This window comes from Sciurus carolinensis, chromosome 5, assembly GCF_902686445.1.
Source record: "Sciurus carolinensis chromosome 5, mSciCar1.2, whole genome shotgun sequence".
NCBI classification, from domain to species: domain Eukaryota; kingdom Metazoa; phylum Chordata; class Mammalia; order Rodentia; family Sciuridae; genus Sciurus; species Sciurus carolinensis.
This window is the reverse complement of record NC_062217.1, coordinates 45,838,856-45,857,337: the sequence shown is the minus strand read 5'-3', so window position 1 is coordinate 45,857,337 and position 18,482 is coordinate 45,838,856. Positions and strand designations below refer to the sequence as shown.

At 35.8% G+C, this 18,482-nt stretch overlaps 1 protein-coding gene across 3 annotated transcripts in view; it reads right to left on the bottom strand.

The window, feature by feature from the left end:
* Positions 1–18,482, bottom strand: part of Epsti1 (epithelial stromal interaction 1) — a 99,372-nt gene that overhangs the window by 11,688 nt on the left and 69,202 nt on the right. Inside the window, exons 8-11 of one of the 3 annotated variants that reach the window (XM_047553467.1) lie at positions 17,500–17,532; positions 15,496–15,585; positions 10,449–10,634; positions 1,298–1,371 (exon numbers count right to left, since the gene is read on the bottom strand). In XM_047553467.1, coding sequence (XP_047409423.1) covers positions 1,298–1,371; positions 10,449–10,634; positions 15,496–15,585; positions 17,500–17,532 — 383 coding nt within the window. The remainder of the gene's footprint in view (positions 1–1,297; positions 1,372–10,448; positions 10,635–15,495; positions 15,586–17,499; positions 17,533–18,482) is intronic. The other 2 variants (XM_047553468.1, XM_047553469.1) reach the window with 2 other exon arrangements.

Below are 18,482 nucleotides of genomic sequence, written 5' to 3'. Positions count from 1 at the left end.
TTTAGGTATTACAGAGGTGTGGAAATTAAATCTAAAGAATAAAGGCCAAGATTCTATAACTAAAATGTAATCCTTTCTGCCTCTAATCAAATAACTTATCTTTTATTAGGTGCTATGAAAGATTACTTTTTTAGCAATGGAGACTGTTCAAGGGACACATCACTATTTTTAAAATGCTCAAAGTTTCCCAATCAAATCATTCTGCAGAAAGCCAGAGAAGTAATTGGCTACTACTAGAAAGTCAGTGTTATGTAAACACAATACCATTTTTTAACAGAAATTCTTATAAAGATTAAATGAGGAAAACCAATAAAAAGGACTAAATAAGCAGATAACTATAAAGGTCTCCTCTCCCAGCAACTTACTCCTCACAAAACAGCCAATGTTTCAAAGTTTTAATGTTTCCTTAAAATCAGAGAAACACAAAAATTCACATTTAACATTTTGAAACTATTTTGATTGGACTAAGGAGGCAGTATATCCAGTCAAAAGAGCATGAGCCATAAGTAGCACCATCAGAACAGGGAGCTTCGCTGGATACATTGTAAGGTTTCTTATTTACAAAATGAAATCACCACAACTCAAAAATACACCTCAGTGGTAGCAGAAAGGTTAAATACATAAGAGAAGCTATTACTTTCAAAAGAAGAATTTGTTTCTTTAAATCATGAAAGCCTTTATATTAAATTCTTCTCCTAAGACACACAAGCACCTCCCAGTGAACTCAAATAGCCTAAGCACCTCCCAGGAAAAGCCTAGCATAGCAATGACAGACAACATGGTAGCCATCAGCTCTCAAGTGCTCCTACCTGGTATTATGAATAACAGAGAGTACTTAACACTTCTTGGTTCTGTCTTGAGACTTCTCCCCCTACTGTATGACTCAGTATAAAATAGTTTTAACAAGCTTTAGTCCTTAGATGTAGTCTAGAAATGGTACAGCATCATAGCAAAGGTTTATTATGATGCTCCATCCATGGAAGGCAAATTAAAAGTAACCTAATAAAACACATAGTTTGAAAACATGATTCAGTTTTATGATGTGTTTATAATGCTATCTATCCAAGAAAATTGGATATTGTGAGTCATGAATGTATATGTATACAAACGTGTATACAGCTATGTAGCAGTTGACATACCTCGTACATACACCATAACTCAGTGACAAACAGCTAAAGGTAATAAGCATTCCCAAACTGTATTTAATATTATTACTCTAGTGTTTTCCTAAAGCACTGCAAAACTTTTATAAGTAATTGATTTTACCAAGGATGCTTATTTTATTAGCCAGTTATACCTCCTGTGCTCAGCTTGAAGGATTTTGGTTCTTTCCTCTTCTTGCTGTTGTCGCTTAGGTTCCCGTAATTTATTCTAGGAACAATAAAAGTTTTAAAATATGGTTTTCAATTAACATGGTTGTACAGAAGACATCCAAATCAATTACATATTTAACCTTAGCAGGTGCAATATTTCACTTTTGAAACTTTTACTTAAGTACTATTTGGATGTGGAATTATTTTCCTATATAAGTAGGTAGCAAAAATAATTGTGGCTTAGTCAAACAGAATAGTTCCATGAGTGCAAAATTGTTAGATTAAAAAGTCAATGTGCATGGTCAAGAAATTAGACTGGAAGGTAAAAGATACAGAGAGGAAAATATAATGTGACTCAAACTCATCTGTGTCTTACAAAGAAAAACAAATCAAATTAGTTCCTTTCAGAGTATCACACAATGCTATTTCTTGTTATTTCTCTAGCATTTCTTTCCTCATAAATTCATAGCAACTTACAAATAAATATTGGGTTCAATGCAATTCTGTTAGTAAAGCATTTTCTCATCCTGGATAACAAGTACTCATCTGTTACTGGTTAGAAACTAGCAGAACTTTGGAGTTACCTCAAGGGAATACTCTGCTTCAAACAGATTACATTATTATAACTAAATCTCTAGCTTTCAACTTCCTGATTAACTCTTGAAAGAGGCAACTTCTTCCAAACTCAGTTACTATGTTTATAATCTCATATCAAAGAACTAGGTGCCATGATTTTTCTAGCCCTCAAACTTCCATGAAAAGTATAAAATAAACTTAAAATTCAGATTGACATTTTAAAAACTTTATTCAAAGACCATCCAATATTCCATAGTTCCCAAAATAAAAACACCTGTTACTTACACTGTGATTTTTCAAATATGTTGTTCATCCTATCAGTTCCTGAAGCATATAATCCTAATTCTTACATAGCTCCAGCAAGGGAATATTAGAATATTTTCAAAATAATTGAATAATGCTTATTCATTATTAAGAACTTAAGAACCTACATGCCAGATGTTATGCTAGGGTCTCACTCTTCCATAATGGCCTGCAGTGTTCTGTTTAACTTTTTATCACTTTAACATATGAATATAGCTTTAATTTATTAGTACTATCAAGACTTATACTAAAATAAAAGCAGATCATGTGCTAGCCCATTCCTCTACAACCACCTCGAATTCCTGTGTATGGGTTTTTGTTGTTTTTTGCAGGTGGAGGCACCTGGGCTTGAACTCAGAGGCACTTGACCACTGAGCCACATCCCCAGCCCTATTTTTGTATTTTATTTAGAGACAGGGTCTCACTGAGTTGCTTAGTGCCTCACTTTTGCTAAGGCTGGCTTTGAACTCTCAATCCTCCTGCCTCAGCCTCCCAAATCACTGGAATTAGAGGTGTGCACCATTGCACCCTGCTCTGTGTGTGGTTTTAACTATTAAAATGGTCTCCTTAATAGCATGTATATTCTTCTATTTATTCATTTTTAATGCTTTTTTTGATTCCTACTATAGAAAAAGATTTATGTCTCTATTTCTGCCTCTGCCCCAACCCCAACTTCCCCTCCTAGTATACCTCATCCTCATTCTTACAACTTTTTTAACATTCAATATGGTGGGAAAATCCAGGGGGTCTTACAAATCTGTTCTTATAAGCTTATGCCTTTAAAAAATTCCTGTATTATCTTTCTTGGTGGAACATGGGAAGAGGAGGACTGAACATAGCAAATGAAATATTTTTAAAATATGATATTTAACCAGAAGACCTTATCATTTTCAAAGAAAATTTTTTTCCAGAATTCTGTTACTTGACCCTCCCAAAAATTCTCAAAGGTAGGCAGTTAAACAAGTATTATTTGATAAATTAAAAAGCAAAATTAGGCTTGTTCTCAAGATGAGAAAACAGGATCAGTGATACAGTTTATTTTGCCAAAAGCTAAACAGCTCACTAGTAGCAAAATAAAAGCTGGGACTCAGGTTTTCTTGTATCTAGTCATTTTCTGCAGCATGCATCCAAAATAAGCAGTTAGGAATAAGGGTAACTTCATAGTAGTTTATTATACTCAAATATAAACATCCACGTCCAGGATTTTAGGACCCATTCACACTTAAATGTATTAGCAGAACATAGCTAACTGTGCCCGAATCTAAAACCTTCTTAGCAAAGGATGCTAATTCTTTTTATATTCATTAATCCATTTTTTGCAAGAAACAACTTCAATATCCAGTTCATTCCACATTTAATACCATGAACTCTGCACAAACTAAGCTCTGAACTGTGACACAAAGAACTATAAAACACTTATTATGTGTTTATATATGCAAATATGTACACATATGTAAGCATATAAATACATTTTTACTCTAAAATAATTTCAGATAATTTACACTTGGGAAAAGGATTGTATACTCTCTGGAAAAAATATATATATAATTATAGCCATGAAAAATCCTGAAAGATGGGCTGGGGAGATAGCTCAGCTGGTAGAGTGCTTGCCTCGAAAGCACAAGGCCCTGAGTTCGATCCCCAGTACCGCAAAAAAAAAAAAAAAAAAAAATCCTGAAAGATAAAATAAATAAGAAAGGACATTCCAGCAAATACTGAAACATCATGAAACTTAGCAATTAAAACAGTTTGAGTCTAGAAAGAAAACACATGGAAATACAGTTTCTCCTTAAGTAGTTGTGCTGAACCAATGCAAGAGGGACAGTCGGTGAATGACAGTGGACTCAGAAACTATTGAGAGAAAATGGAAACTAGATCCTTCGCTTAGTGTATAAAAAAATATTATAAAGTTCTAAGATTTGGACCTAAAAGACTGAACCATACATGTTTCCAAAGAAGATACAGGTATATATTTATAAATGTGAAATGAGGAAAGTCCAGAAATCATAAATGAAAAAGGTTGATAAATCTGACTGAATAAGAAAACCCAGTCAGGCATAGTGGCGCACACCTGTAATCCCAGCTACTTGAGCGATTGAGGCAGGAGGATCATAAGTTCAAGGCCAGCCTGGGCAATTTAGTAAGACTCTGTCTCAAACTTTTTAAAAAAGGACTGGGTATGTATTTTAGTGGTAGATGAGTGTTTGCCTAGCATCATGAGGTTCTGAGTTCAATCCCCAGCACTCGACACACACACACACACACACACACACACACACACACACATACATACACACACAAATCCCTAGTTTTCATTTGCATAAAATATCATAAACAAAGTAAAACTGTTAACAAACATTTATGACACACATAGGCTAATCATTTTTCTTTCATTCATCAAACAAACAAGAGCCAGGCTTGAATCAATGGGATAGTGCTATACTGGTGAACAAGATAGATGAGATACTTGGCTTTGTTTATATTCTAAAGAAAAGAAACCCCTAAACAAGCGAGAAAAATGTCCTCTCATAAAGCTGGCAGGGCATTAAGGCACACCAATGTGAGACTAGTGGCTCAGTGACTATTTTAGGTTAAGGACCGAGGAAGTGGCTAAAGACCTCACGCAAGCAATAAGGAAAAGAGCAACCAAGCAGAACAGGGGCCAAAGACAGGAACAGGCAGCTCTTGAATAAATGGTGGATTACCTGTAAATTCAAAATTGCTATCATTTTTACTCAAAGAAATTGCACAATGAGATAAATGGTTTTTTATCATATAAGAAAAAAAATCAGAAAACTGACAGAAAATCAGGTACATTCAAACACTTTGGTGGACTGTATAAATGAGTGAAAACTAATTTAGTTTTTGGAAAAAAATTAGCAGTAATCAAGATATAAAATGTATACATTTTTGCATAAGTGTTTTAAAGTACATGTATATGGTATAGTATTTAGATATTTACAGTTGTCACTATTGAAACTAAACATTCAGGGGAAAATCTTATTGAACACAAAGAAGGATAACTTACACAATCCATACGCTGGAATACTATCAAAATGTTACAAAGAATAAGAGAGGTCTGTCTTTTGGAAAGAGAGACAGGGAGGGCCTATGGAGAAATCTCTAAATATATTAAGCAATAAAAGGCAAGTCTAAAGAGCATTTCTTATGACCCCCTCCATATAAGAAGAAAATATATACATACATTCATTTCAACTTTCATATGCTGGTATATATCTTATTTTAAATGTTTTATGGGAAAATACACAAGAAAATGTTAACTATAATTATCACTAGGTAGAGGAACTTGGAGGGTGGATGGCAGGGGAAGAAAGCTTTAACATCAGATATAGTTTTTATTTCTTAATCTTAGAACCATGTATACTTATTACTTCTTCATACTAGCAACAAAGATTTATTGCCCAGATACTGGCCAAATTATGTTGTTATATTGTGTGCATCTATGAATATGTAACAACATATCCCATCATTATGTACAGCTATAAAGCACCAATTAAAAAATGTGGAAAAATAGAAGATTTACTGCCCATGTGGAAGGCCATTTGTTTCTTTATGCTTTCCTTCATTTAGAAACTCCAACATATATGTATCTTTTAATATTCAGAGATGTAAAAGAGAAAGACTATGTTATGAAACCAAAAACTGCTAGGAGGCAAGAAAAGAGGAAGGAAAGAGAACAAGAGACATCATCCCATTATGAGGCGGGGACGGGGAGAGTAGAAAAAATCCTGGTGAGAAAGGGGACAGAGTGCTGAGGTGTCACCATGCAAGAACATTGCTCCAGATGGTAGAAAGGAGGTACTGGAATCTCTGCACTCAGGATTATTATCTTATAACTAGCAAGGCATATTTACTAGGAAAAGGACTTTTTTTTGTACCAAAAAGGATACTTTGAATTAATTAATTTGTTCTGCTGTACTGACAGCCACCAAGAATGTATCTGTATGCCTTATAAGCACATTCTTGGTTCATTTACTGGGTTCTCACATGGAACTGCAATATCTAGTTGGATGAATGCAAAATAAGTTGTTCTTGTTCCAAGGACTGAGCTGGGGGACATTAAAAGAATCGAAATGCTGCAGACAGTGGTGAGATGATGCACAACATCAGAGACACAGGTCCACTCAACACAAATTTGCTAAGCACCAACCACCTTCTAAACACCTACATTCATGCTGCAGGCATGGATACAAATGAGACAGAGCTCTCCCTCAAAGGAAATCACAGTATAATGAGGGAGGCGGACCCTGAGACGACTGTGATACAAAGCAAAAAGAAATGCATTGCTGAGCATGCGTTCAAACAACGGTGTGGAAGTGCAAAGATGCAAACAAGAGAAATGGATGTTCAACATTTTAAGTGTATCTACCAACACTCTCCAAGCAGAGGGAGCGGGTCTCATCATGGCACTACACGACTCCCTATAATCAGACACAGCGCTTCAAAAAGAGGGCACTTCAGTGATATAAACATAACACCATCTTGGAGACGCCAAGAACAGAACTTCCTATAAATGTTGCCCAGGTGATCTATGGCAAACGAGGACAACACTGCAGATGGTGCCACTTCCCGAGCATGCCAGGGGAGTCGTGGGATAGCACCAACGATCTGCGCTGGGAGCCCAAGCTACCAGCAAGAAGTAGAGGGGTTGCCTCTTCCCTCTAGAGGTTGTGGAGATCGATGATCAGGGCCCTGATGTACTAGTAGAGCTCTATCCAAGGGTCAGCTAAACAACAGACAGGCATGTGCAAGTCCAATGGCTTGAGAAACCTGATGAGCTAGAGCGAAAATCTCTCTGGAAAGCAATGCTCTAGTGCAGCAATTGAAGATGAAGAGAGAGCCATTTTAACATCATGTCTGAATCCCACTGGGGCGTGTTCTGACATGGTTCAGCCTGACTGCTTCACGGAAACATTAAAGTGCCATGGCCTGGCAGGACAAACTTCTCCCAGGAGAGGATGCTCTCTCAACTCAACAAGAGGAAAAGGATGATGGAAGCAGGAGAGGAAAGGCCAAGGAAGTTAAAGAACGACTGACTTTGAATGTTAAATCCAGAAGGACTTTTAGGGAAGGGAGAATCCTTACAGAAATCCATGTTCTGAAGATCTTCAGAGGGAAGCATTTCCCCTGAAGGACAAAGATGACCTTGGCTAGCAAGAATGAGAAGAAAGCAGGGAAACACACTAAAAATAAGAGAAGACAAGCCGAATCAAAGGAAATAGATTCTAATGGGTGAAGTAGGGAAATCAAGAAAAATAATACAAATAGTGTACACTCCCTTTTTACGAGCTATTATTAATTCTATCATTTTAAAATAAATATAAATAAATGAACTCTAGTTACAATAACTGCTACATGTGCAGTTCTATATCTCCCACCTAGAAATAATCTCTATCAACTTTCTTCTATTAAAAAAAAGCCTTTTCTTTCATTAAAGTTATTTAGTGTGCAAAATGTAGATACTATAGAAACTATCAAGAAAAACAAAAAAGCCAGGTGCTGTGGTGCACACCTGTAATCCCAGCCCCTTGGGAGGCTGAGGCAGGAGGATCGTGGGTTCAAAGTCAATCTCAGCAACTTAGTGAGGCCCTAAGCAACTCAATGAGATCCTGTCTATAAATAAAACACAAAAAAGGGCTGAGTATGTGACTCAGTGGTTAAGCAACCCTGGGTTCAATCCCCCGTACCAAAAAGAAAAAGAAAAAAGAAAAACAAAACACTCATAAAATTCCCCACACAGTGATAAGCTACTTTAACATGTCAGTATATTTCCTTCTTGATTTACACACAAAGATTATAACTTCTTATCACCTTGGGTCACATTTTCAGGCTTACCATGTGCCAGGCGTTAGGATAAACCTTACATGCTTTCTTTCATTTGATCCTAGAAACAATGTCATGAGGCAAATAACAGCACTATCAGCTCTAACAGATGAGGCTTAGAGAAATGAAGTAATTCGCACAAAGTGCAATAAGAAGAGCAGGTAGGTTCTAACATTTGTCGGCACTCTATTTTATAATCTATTTTCCATGTATGTGAGTGTATTTCCATGTCATTAAAATACAGTAGTAACTGCTGCACAGATTTCTCAACTCTAAAAATTTCAAATCCTCTATCATTGAATAAATTGCTTCAAATTTTCCATTAATCACATTTTTAAATGAACAAATTCATACATACATCTTATATACATCTTTGCTTATTTCCTAAGAACAAATGTATACCTTTTAGAAATAATATTTTAACTTTTAGGAAACTTAAGAATTTGATATTGCCAAAAAGTCTTTCAGTTTACCTTGTCACTTGAGTTATTGAGTTTGTAATATTCTACATTGATAGCTACTAGTATAAGTCCTTGCCCCAGCAAACACACAAATGATCATATTTTTTTAGAGTTTCTTTTTCAATTTCATAATTATTCTCCAGGATGAAATTTAAAAATAGTTTTTCAAACTAACTCAAGGTCCACTGAAGATTTTATTGGAAGTGCATTAAATTCACACTTAATTTGCACAGAACTAGAGGCATTACAATATTGAGTTTTACCACTCAGGAGCATTAGCCATCTCTGCTTTATTCAAATTGATTTTTATGCATTATAGGAAAGCTTTTGTTTTTTAGCTATTGAGCAATTTTTTTACATAGTTGGTCTTTGATGGAATCTTTTTTATCCCATTATATTTTCTAATTAATTTTGCTAGTATTCGAGATTGAGAAAGCTGATTCATGAGTGCATGTATGTGTGTGTGTGTGTGTGTGTATTTTATAATCAACTCTCTCTTATTGAACTCATTTTCTTCTACCACATTTCAGTTGATTCTCCTGGTGGTACAGGCAAATTGCTCTCATTCTTAAATATAATCTTAATTCCAACTGAAAAACTAATTTTTAATTTTCATTATTTATCAAGCTGACTAAAATAATTTCCAAACTTTTTTCCAGGCAATATTAATAGTCTTCCACTAAATAACTTTGCATAAAGAGTTTCCCATCAAATACATTTGAGAAGCACTAGGCTAGAACTTCCAGGATACAGATTCATGGAAGGATTGTAAGCATCCTTATGTTTTTCACTGTTCTAGAATCTCACCACTGAAGATAATGTTGGTTATGCTTTGGAAGAATATGGATGTCAAGAGCATCCTTTTTTTTTCTAATTCACTGGAATGGGATTTTTTTTTTCATTGACAGTAGTTAAAATTTATCAATGTATTTTTACGTTACTAAAGAGATGGCCAAATGTTTTTTCTCTCGATGTTTTTTTTCCTATTGCAGGGATAAGATAAAACAAGTTATAGATAGTTATCTTTGTATTCCTAGAATAAACTCTACTTTGCCTTGGTAAATTACTATTTCAGAGAAAAATTATAGTAGTTGAATTTTAGTTCAGATGTTAATCTCTCTCCTTATGAGATGGTATCGACAAGGTGTGGAGGGGACACACGCATGCACAAGTGCTTCATTTATCACAGTGTAACATCATGGGAATGATAGTTAAATAAAATACTAAAGTGTTTCATCCTTTTTCTTACTCTGAAACATTTACAAAGCAAATACACAAAAAATCTATTCTTCAAACATTTGAAAGAACATACTTCTAAAATTATCCAAGTTCAGTCCATTGGGGAAAGTAATTCTCAGAAAACTTCCCAAATCACATGGCTTTTCATTAGCCTCTACATATTTTAATTCTTTGAGTCATTTAGAGTTATATTTTCTTGGAAAATCATTCACATAATCCAGATTTTCAATTTATTAGCACAGTATTACCTGTAGCAATTTTCCAAATCTATGGTCCCAATTCCTCACTTCTAATGTTGTGCATATGCTAATCTCTTCTTGATTAGACTTGCTATAGATTTATTTTGTTGACTTTATCAAAGAGTAAGTGACTGGATTTTTAGAAGTTATTTCTTCGAGTTTTATTATTAATTTCTGTTCTTATCATAATTACTTCCTTCAGTATCAGTTAATGTTCTTGCTCTAAATTCTTGGATTGGATGCTTAATTCATTTCTTTCCATTTTTAGTAGTGAATGGATTAAAGTTTTAGTTTTCTTTCTCTAAGCACAGCCTTGATGCATTCTCCATAAAATGCTCTCACTAGAATTTTTTATGGGTTCCACAAAAATATTTTGTCACCTAAATATTTTCTGCAAAAATCATTAAGTATAATCAGCCTATCAGAGATTGAAAGAAATTCTTGAAAGGCAAAGGGAAGTCAGAATAAGTTACCTGGGAAAGCATACGTGTAGGATCAACTGGAGCGGAGTTGGCAGTGCTTCTGAAGGAGCTCCCAGAGGGAATGCCGGGGTGGCCTCTGGGCTGACCAGCTGGAGATCTGTATTTAGAGTAGCCTGGTGGTGGGCTCTGTCTCCTCCCACTCTTCTGCTGCATAGCAGGCAGCACAGACACAGCTCTCTGGGTAAAGAGGGAATGGGCAATGAGGGATTATCTCAGAGGAACAGGATAAGGTCCCTGGAACCCACTGGTCACAGGAGAATAAGAGGCTACCACACCCAGAAGACAAGCTCCAGTATACCTCACTTGGCAGCAAGTCCAAACAAACATGAGAAGATAAGAATCACCAAACATCTGAGGCATAAATTCATGGGCAATAAAAATTTAAATGGAAAGACAAAAATATACATTTAACACATTAAATGTAAAACTTTAATGTTTGTATAGTTACCATCAATGGAGAGATGAGAAAGAATATTGTAATCCTAAAGCAGAAAGCTATGAAAAAGTAAACGAGCTATCTTGGTAAGTAAACAAATTCAATACAGGTGCCAAATAAGCACAGGAGAAAGTTTTGAAATAATCTACTGAGTAGGATGATCTAGCTAAAGACTTCTACCAGAATGAAAAGAAAAAAGGGAGAGAGGAAATATAAGAAACAATGAAGAGATATGGAGAAGAGATCTGAAATGTCTGAAATCCATTTGATAGTTGTCCCAAGAACGGTGAGCAGAGCAGTATAGGGAAATAAACATAAAAAGGAAAACTGAAAAGATATACATATGTTCAGATTAAAAGAGACAACCAAAGGCTATGCAAGATTAAAAACAAAAACAAACACCGTAAAATTTCTTGTAACAGAAGAAGGGAGGGAGAAAAAAAGAAAGAGAGGCAATAAATAAATAGAACCAGAGAAAATGCAATCACAGAGTCAGAAAAATAAAACATTGTTAATGAAAAGTAAATGGCCCGGCACTGTGGCACATGCCTGTAATTCCAGCTGCTTGGGAGGCCGAGGCAAGAAGATCACAAGTTCAAAGCCAGCCTCAGCAATGGTGAGGTGCTAAGCAACTCAGTGAGACTCTGTCTTTCAGTAAAATACAAAATAGGGCTGGGGATGTGGCTCAGTGGTTGAGTACTCCTGAGTTCAATTCCCAGTACTCCCCCCAAAAAAGAAAGAAAAGTAAATTATAGGATAAGAATAGAAACATGAAAATACACTAGCAACCATAATAAACACATCAAATCTACCTATCAAGACACTATAAAACTGAGTAAAAGGAAACCCAGCCATTTTGATCACTAGAAATGTGTTTTAAACCAGGTGGCGCAGGTTAAAATTAAGTAATGAGAAAAGAAAATGCCACATAAATGCTATCCAGGACAAAGACAGGTACAGTAAATATCAGAATGAGAAAACAGACCCTCCCTCCAAAAAAAGGAAACAAGTTGAAAAATCGTTAAATGGAAAGAACAGACTATTTCACATCCATAAAGATTTATTCTGAAAGACTTTTGCCTTAGTCTCAATGGCTGGAACTACAGCTCACGTTCATAGGAGAACCGATCACAGTCTAGGGGAGTGGAACTCCCATGAACCATTTGGGACTGAATCCCCAGGGCTGGGTGGTGTCCCCTTTCTCTGACACACAGACTATGCAAAGTAGGATGGTTGCCTGAAGAAAAATCAGGGTTGTAGGAGAGAAGGAGGCAATTCACAATATTTGATACAGCTCCCTGAAGTTATCACAACCCATAATTCATTTCTTTACAACATGAATTACTATAAAGTGGTGAATCACTATAAAACAAAATGTACAATGTTTTCTTTCTTTACCTCATTTTAATTGTCTACCTCCTCCATTAAAATATAAATTTCAGGAGGGCCAGGACCTTGTCTATGTTGTTGTTTTAAAATTATTATTTTATTTTATTGGCGATCTTTATTAAGGGGAGAAGGTTTCTATTTCTTTTATTCAATCAGTTTTAACTGACATAAAAGAACATAAAAATTGCACATATTAACAAGGCATCATGTGATATTTTAAATAAATGTATATATTGTATTATGTTTAAAAGCAAGCTAAACACATTTATCTCCTCACTTATCATTTTTTTATGTTAAAACAGTCAAAGTCCTTTCCTCTATGTTTCTGAAATTCAAAGTATACTACTGAAATGTGTATAGTCAACCTACTGTACAGAAGGTCTTACTCCTAGCTAACTATAACTTAGTACCCAGTAATCAACATTTCCCACTGCCTACTCCCTGCTGCTTTTCCTGTTTTTAATTTTAACCCCAGCATCTTGTGCAAAGTTCAGCACATAATAGGAACTCAGTACACATGTGTTTGATAGAATAAATGAATGAACTAATACTTTGGGGATAGATTACTCAGAGAGAGATCAACCAGGAGTTTTTGTAAAGTCAGAAAAAGGAAACTTTAAAGGGTATCAGAAGAGTTAGAGAGAGATAGGTATTGCAAAAAAAAACTACTAAATTGCATATTCAAAAGCTATTTTACCTTTAGAGAACAATTTCAGTAAAAGCATTTATGAATATGAGCCAGATCATAAGGGATTAAGGATGAAATGCATAATAAAGAAGTGGTTACAGTAAGATTTTCTTCATCTTTCTTTGAACGTGGTAAAAACAGGAAAAAGGGTTTCTCTGAGGATAGCAAAATCAAGGAAGGAGTGAGTTGGTTGGTTTATTTTAGAATGGTAGGCGTGAGCATACTCACTGACAAGAAAGAAGCAGTCAATGAGGAAGAATATATAGAAGGGATAGGAAAGAAGAAAATTCTAAATAAGTATCTAGAAGAGGAAACTGAATCAAAATACTAAGAGGTTAGCCTTCAGGATAAACCTATTGTCCTCAGAGGCCAAAATAATAGAAGATACATGAAAGTCAGAGATGCCTGGAGCTAAATAAATGTATTGTGACTTTAATTTAACTAAAATTATTTACCTATAAATTACTCCACAGCATGCATTCAATGCATGTTTGTTCAATGAAAGGAATGAACAAACACAGAAATAGTTGTGATGACATAAACATATTGTTTTCTGTAACTTCTTACCATAAACACAGTACTATTGGTTTCTTAGGGTAAATCACTGAAGGGATAAGGAAGGAACGATTCTACCAATTGGGGAGTGTCTTTAGTGGACATTTCCCAATGACAGATTGGGAGGAGAAGCAAAAATAAAGTAGAACAGCAAGGAGGGAGGAGAAGCAAAAATAAAGTAGAACAGATGGGTAAATATCCTTATATATTCTACTGTTATGAAATCTAAAGATGAAAATATCTATGTACTAAAGTTATTCATTCCACTGCCATTCTAAGAAAGGAAAACAACCGAGGTAAAAGGATAATAAAAATATGTTCAATCAATAACCAGAAAATACATATGTCCCAAGATTTATCTAAACTTAGACCAAACACAAGATTAAGAAATAAAAAGCTAAATTTTCAGGGTTTAACAGCTCAATCTGAAAATGAAATCCGATTTTCTAATATGTTTAGTATTCACCTTGTGAAATGTTCTACTTATAATAGTTTTCATCTCCCAAATACATAACCAAACTTTATAAAACATTGTTTAAAACCCACAAGAAGTTATTTTCGGGGAAATCATGTCTACTACTTGACCAAATTCTCCTTAGTAAGCTAAGTACCTTAGAACTTGATATTAAGTTGGAAGCTCACATAAAGAGACAAATAATTTCACATCATTTGACAGACATTATTGAAAATACAGTATGAATAGATACCAGAGTTAGCCTCTACATAACAATTACTAGAATCTTGCTGTAATGCTGTTTGTTTAACTGTGGGTTTCAAGATGAAGAGTTTGTCGAAACAGAAGATAGTTATTTTTAAACAATGCTAAGAAGTAAAAATTTTTCATGGTTCTTTATTGCTTACATAGTAGCTTAATCACCAAATTTTCAACTCAACCTTATTCCGCTCAATGTTTTAATGACCACCTACTGGGCACAATATGGCCACTGAAGTCATTTATACTGCCTGCTGGGTGAACATGAGTGAGGAAGGGGTTGACCACTGTTGAGAGGACTGTGGGACTTAAAAGGATCAAATTACTTCACAATGTGATTTTTACACACAATGGCTATAATAAATATCCTTGTGAAGCAAAGACAGGGAAAAAAAATAAATTGAACCAAGGAAATCAAAATGGGAGTTAGAATTCTAGTTGTAGAATTAAAAAAAAGAAAACAGGTTTGATAGATGTTCTAGAAGAGGATTTATCAACCAACAATATGGCAAGAGAAAACACTAGGCAATGAGAATAAGATATTCAGCTGATCTCTGGTCTTCCTCAGCATTCTCATCTCATGCTGAGAAGCTTCTGACCCTCTTTGAACCTACTCATCAAAGGTGAGAGCAACCATCAAGTCACAACATGGAATATTTTCAGTTTTCATACGAGAAATTTCATGTGATGATGTGCATGGGCCCTTCAGCACATGGGGGGGTCTCTGCACTTATTTCACTTAATTTTTATTGCTCGAAACATTTGGAATGCCTCACATATTTCTATACATGTATAGAATATCTTTATGTGTTGTTATTATATGTGCCTAACTAGTTCTAGGTGAACACTGAAAACAGTTTCACAACTTTGTATGCCCACTTTGTCATATGTCATAGTACTCTCCAGCCACCATCTATAATTTCATATATCTTGGTTTAAAAACATCAGTGATGTTGGTTGTGTTTTGGTTTAGAGATCTGAAGTTCACACGTGCTCCATCATCTTTTCCATGAACTGCCGTCACCAGCTGTGTAGCACACCATAGCCTGCAACAGAGGCATATTGACGATGTTGACCAGAAGGATCCACCCCTATACTCTTAAAATGTGCCTAGAACTCACCTCTTAGCAATGCTTGTGTTATTTTATTTTTTTTTCAAGATTTTCATGTATCTAAATATTTCTGCTCAGAAGCCCTTAAAAAATACCCAATACTTCAAGCAAACAATTAGCAATAACTAATAGGGTCTTGGAAATACCTTCTGCTGCTGTTCATCCTTCATCTTCATCTTTTGCAATCTTTGGTTTTCTTTCTCCCTTAGAGAATCTTTATAAGCTCGGTTACCAGCCTGGAAGGATACAGTGGGGAGAAGTCCACAGGAAAAGTATCATCACAGTACACCAATCTGCTCATGATGGACTGGTGCTAATAACTCAACCTCTGCACTGAGCATACACTAAGCTCTCCACACACACTGGCTTATTGAGTGATTTATGTATGCATCTGAAGACATCCCTTGGGGTATATAAAAAGAAGGCTAGTATAAGCACAATCATCCAGCACATTTTAAAGGATGATTTAAATGTTTGTTTAATTAAGCTTTAAAATTTTCGCCTCGGAGATAACCAACATAATTTATTCCTTCTGGTATAAAGTTGAAGATATTTTCAAAAATATCCCAACTAGCTGACAGGTCCCTAGCAGACACAGGCAGTAGTGGTACTGTCATTAGAAGCACTGACATGTCCACTGCTTGTTAATGATATCCCATTAAAGGTGTCAACTGGCGATTGACACCATATAATTCCAAAAATGCATTTTTCCCCTAAATTTTTGCAACCCTAATCTGTACCTGAACCCTATTGCTAGTTCTGAGAGGGAAAGCAAAGCCTGTTCTGGAGCACAGAGCCTTCAGGGAGCCAGGACCTGACATAGGATATCCTTCAGTCTTTCCGACCCATCACATCAGGGTTCCACACACTGACCTAGTGACCCCATATTCTGAAATGTATGAGATTCCAATTACACAGGGTCCCCGACTTATGATGGTTCAACTTGTGATTTTTCAAGTCCGTGATGTGGTGCAAAAGCAGTACACATTCAGTAGAAACTGTATTTCAAAGTTTGATCTTTTCCTAGGCTAGCAATATGCAGTAAAATACTATCTCTACATGCTTAGCAGGGGCAGTGAGCTGCAGCTCCCATCAGCCACATGATCACGAGGATAAACCACAGGCACTCTGTAGTCTGTGATGCTAAGCTAGGCTGTTCAGTGGAGCAGGAGTATTAAATGCATTTTCAATCTTGTGATATTTTCAACTTAGGATGGGTTTATTGGAATGTAACCCCATCAAGAGCATCTGTATTCTGTTCATCTGTCATGTGCTTCTCCCTCACATTGACTTGTAGGCCCAGCTCCTGAAAGGCAGAGGGGCCAGCCTAAAACCCAATGCTTAGGAAATTCCACTGATCTCATAAAACTCCCAGCTGCATCTCAGCATCAGGCTACATATTTCAGGCCTCGTTCTCTGGACTAATAATCCATAAAGTTCATGTAGGCTGTTTCCCCCTTTTCCCTTACTATAATTTTTCTCAAGTACTTCTTAGTTCATTCCCCCTTTCCTGTCACTATAAAAACCCATATATCATCAAAGAGTAAGAACCACTTTCCAGAAAGGGAGAGAAGCTTTTGGAATTGTACCATCTACAGCAATACCAATGAGAATAGCGGAGCTCCGTCTGTTGAGAAATCCCTCATATCTCCCAAATCTGCTACATCAGACAGGTAAACCTACACACTATGATTTTCTTTTTTCTATAGCCAAACACAAGGGGACTGTGAAAAGCCCCAGAAGGTAGGGAGTGGCTCTCTGATGATCTCTCTCTCTTTTTTTTTTAATATATTAAAGTTCCATTAAATACTTCATGGAAAGTATTTCACATAAGACTCAGGGAGCAGGGAGGAAAGGAAAGAAAGGGAGGAAGACAGTTTCTATTTAAGAAACTCAAAGGCAGAGTACAATGTATCATTAAAGTAAATATTATGACTTAGGCAAGGAATTGAAATTCTATTTGAATACCTTCCTTTTAAACTTACTGCTTTGTTCTTTTATCATAATACGGGTCCTAGTTTTTGATTGAGACATATAATGGTTATTAGACATAAAAGGTGCCATTTAAAAGGCCACAGAAACTGGGAGGTCACATGGTGCCTTCAGCTGTGGAGCGTGTAAAGTCACTTGCAGTTCTAATGCATGCTTACCCAGCTGTAATCTGTAGGCAGGACAGGAAGTTTCTGTTCAAAAATAATAAGAAGGGGGAAAAAAACTTTTGATCTCTATTTTTCTTAGTTCTTAATACCAGGAATGTCTAAGTCACTGTATCCACATAATTTTTCTAGCATTAAATATTGATTTAATATAATATTTATGCTCAACTTTTGTCACTCAACAAAGCACACTTTTGCTCATCTTCCCCCAAAGCTATGCTGATGATATATTTACTCAATAAACAATATTTAAGTGCCTCATCTGCAAGCACTGTATCAAGACACGATCCTGGGCCTCAGTTACTTAGAGCTTCACACAGAAGTCAGACAAAGAGAGCGATGATGTCAGTACTGTAATACGAAACTGTCACAATACAGGGAGCCAAAAAATGAGGACATTTAATTAAACTAGATCAAGGACGTCTTCTCTAAGTGTAGGTGATGCTAAGCAGTGATTCAAAAAATAAATAGGAATCAGACTAAAAAGGGAAAATACATCAAAACAACAAATGGAAATTAGCATTGTAATTAGCCCATTGCTAGGGCTTCCAGAACAAAGTACCACAGACTGTGACTTAAAGATCAAAAATTTACTATCTCATGACTCTGAAGGATAAAAATCCAAAATCAAGGTATCTTCAGGGTTGGTTGCTTCTGCCGACTGTGAGGGGAGGATCTATCTGATCCGGGCCTTTCTCCTTGGCTACAAGATGACCATCTTTACACTGTCTCTCCACATTATGTTCCTTTTATGCATGTCTCTATGTACAACTGGATCATTTTATAAGAATCCCTTTCATCCTCATTAGAATCCACCCTAATGACTTCATTTTAATTTAATTACCTCTAAAAAGACCCTATCTTCATTCTTCAGAAAACTTGGAAAGGAACTACCATTTGACCCCATTATTCCACTTGGTTTATACCCAAAGAACTTAAAATCAGCATAACTACAGTGACACAGCCACATCAACGTT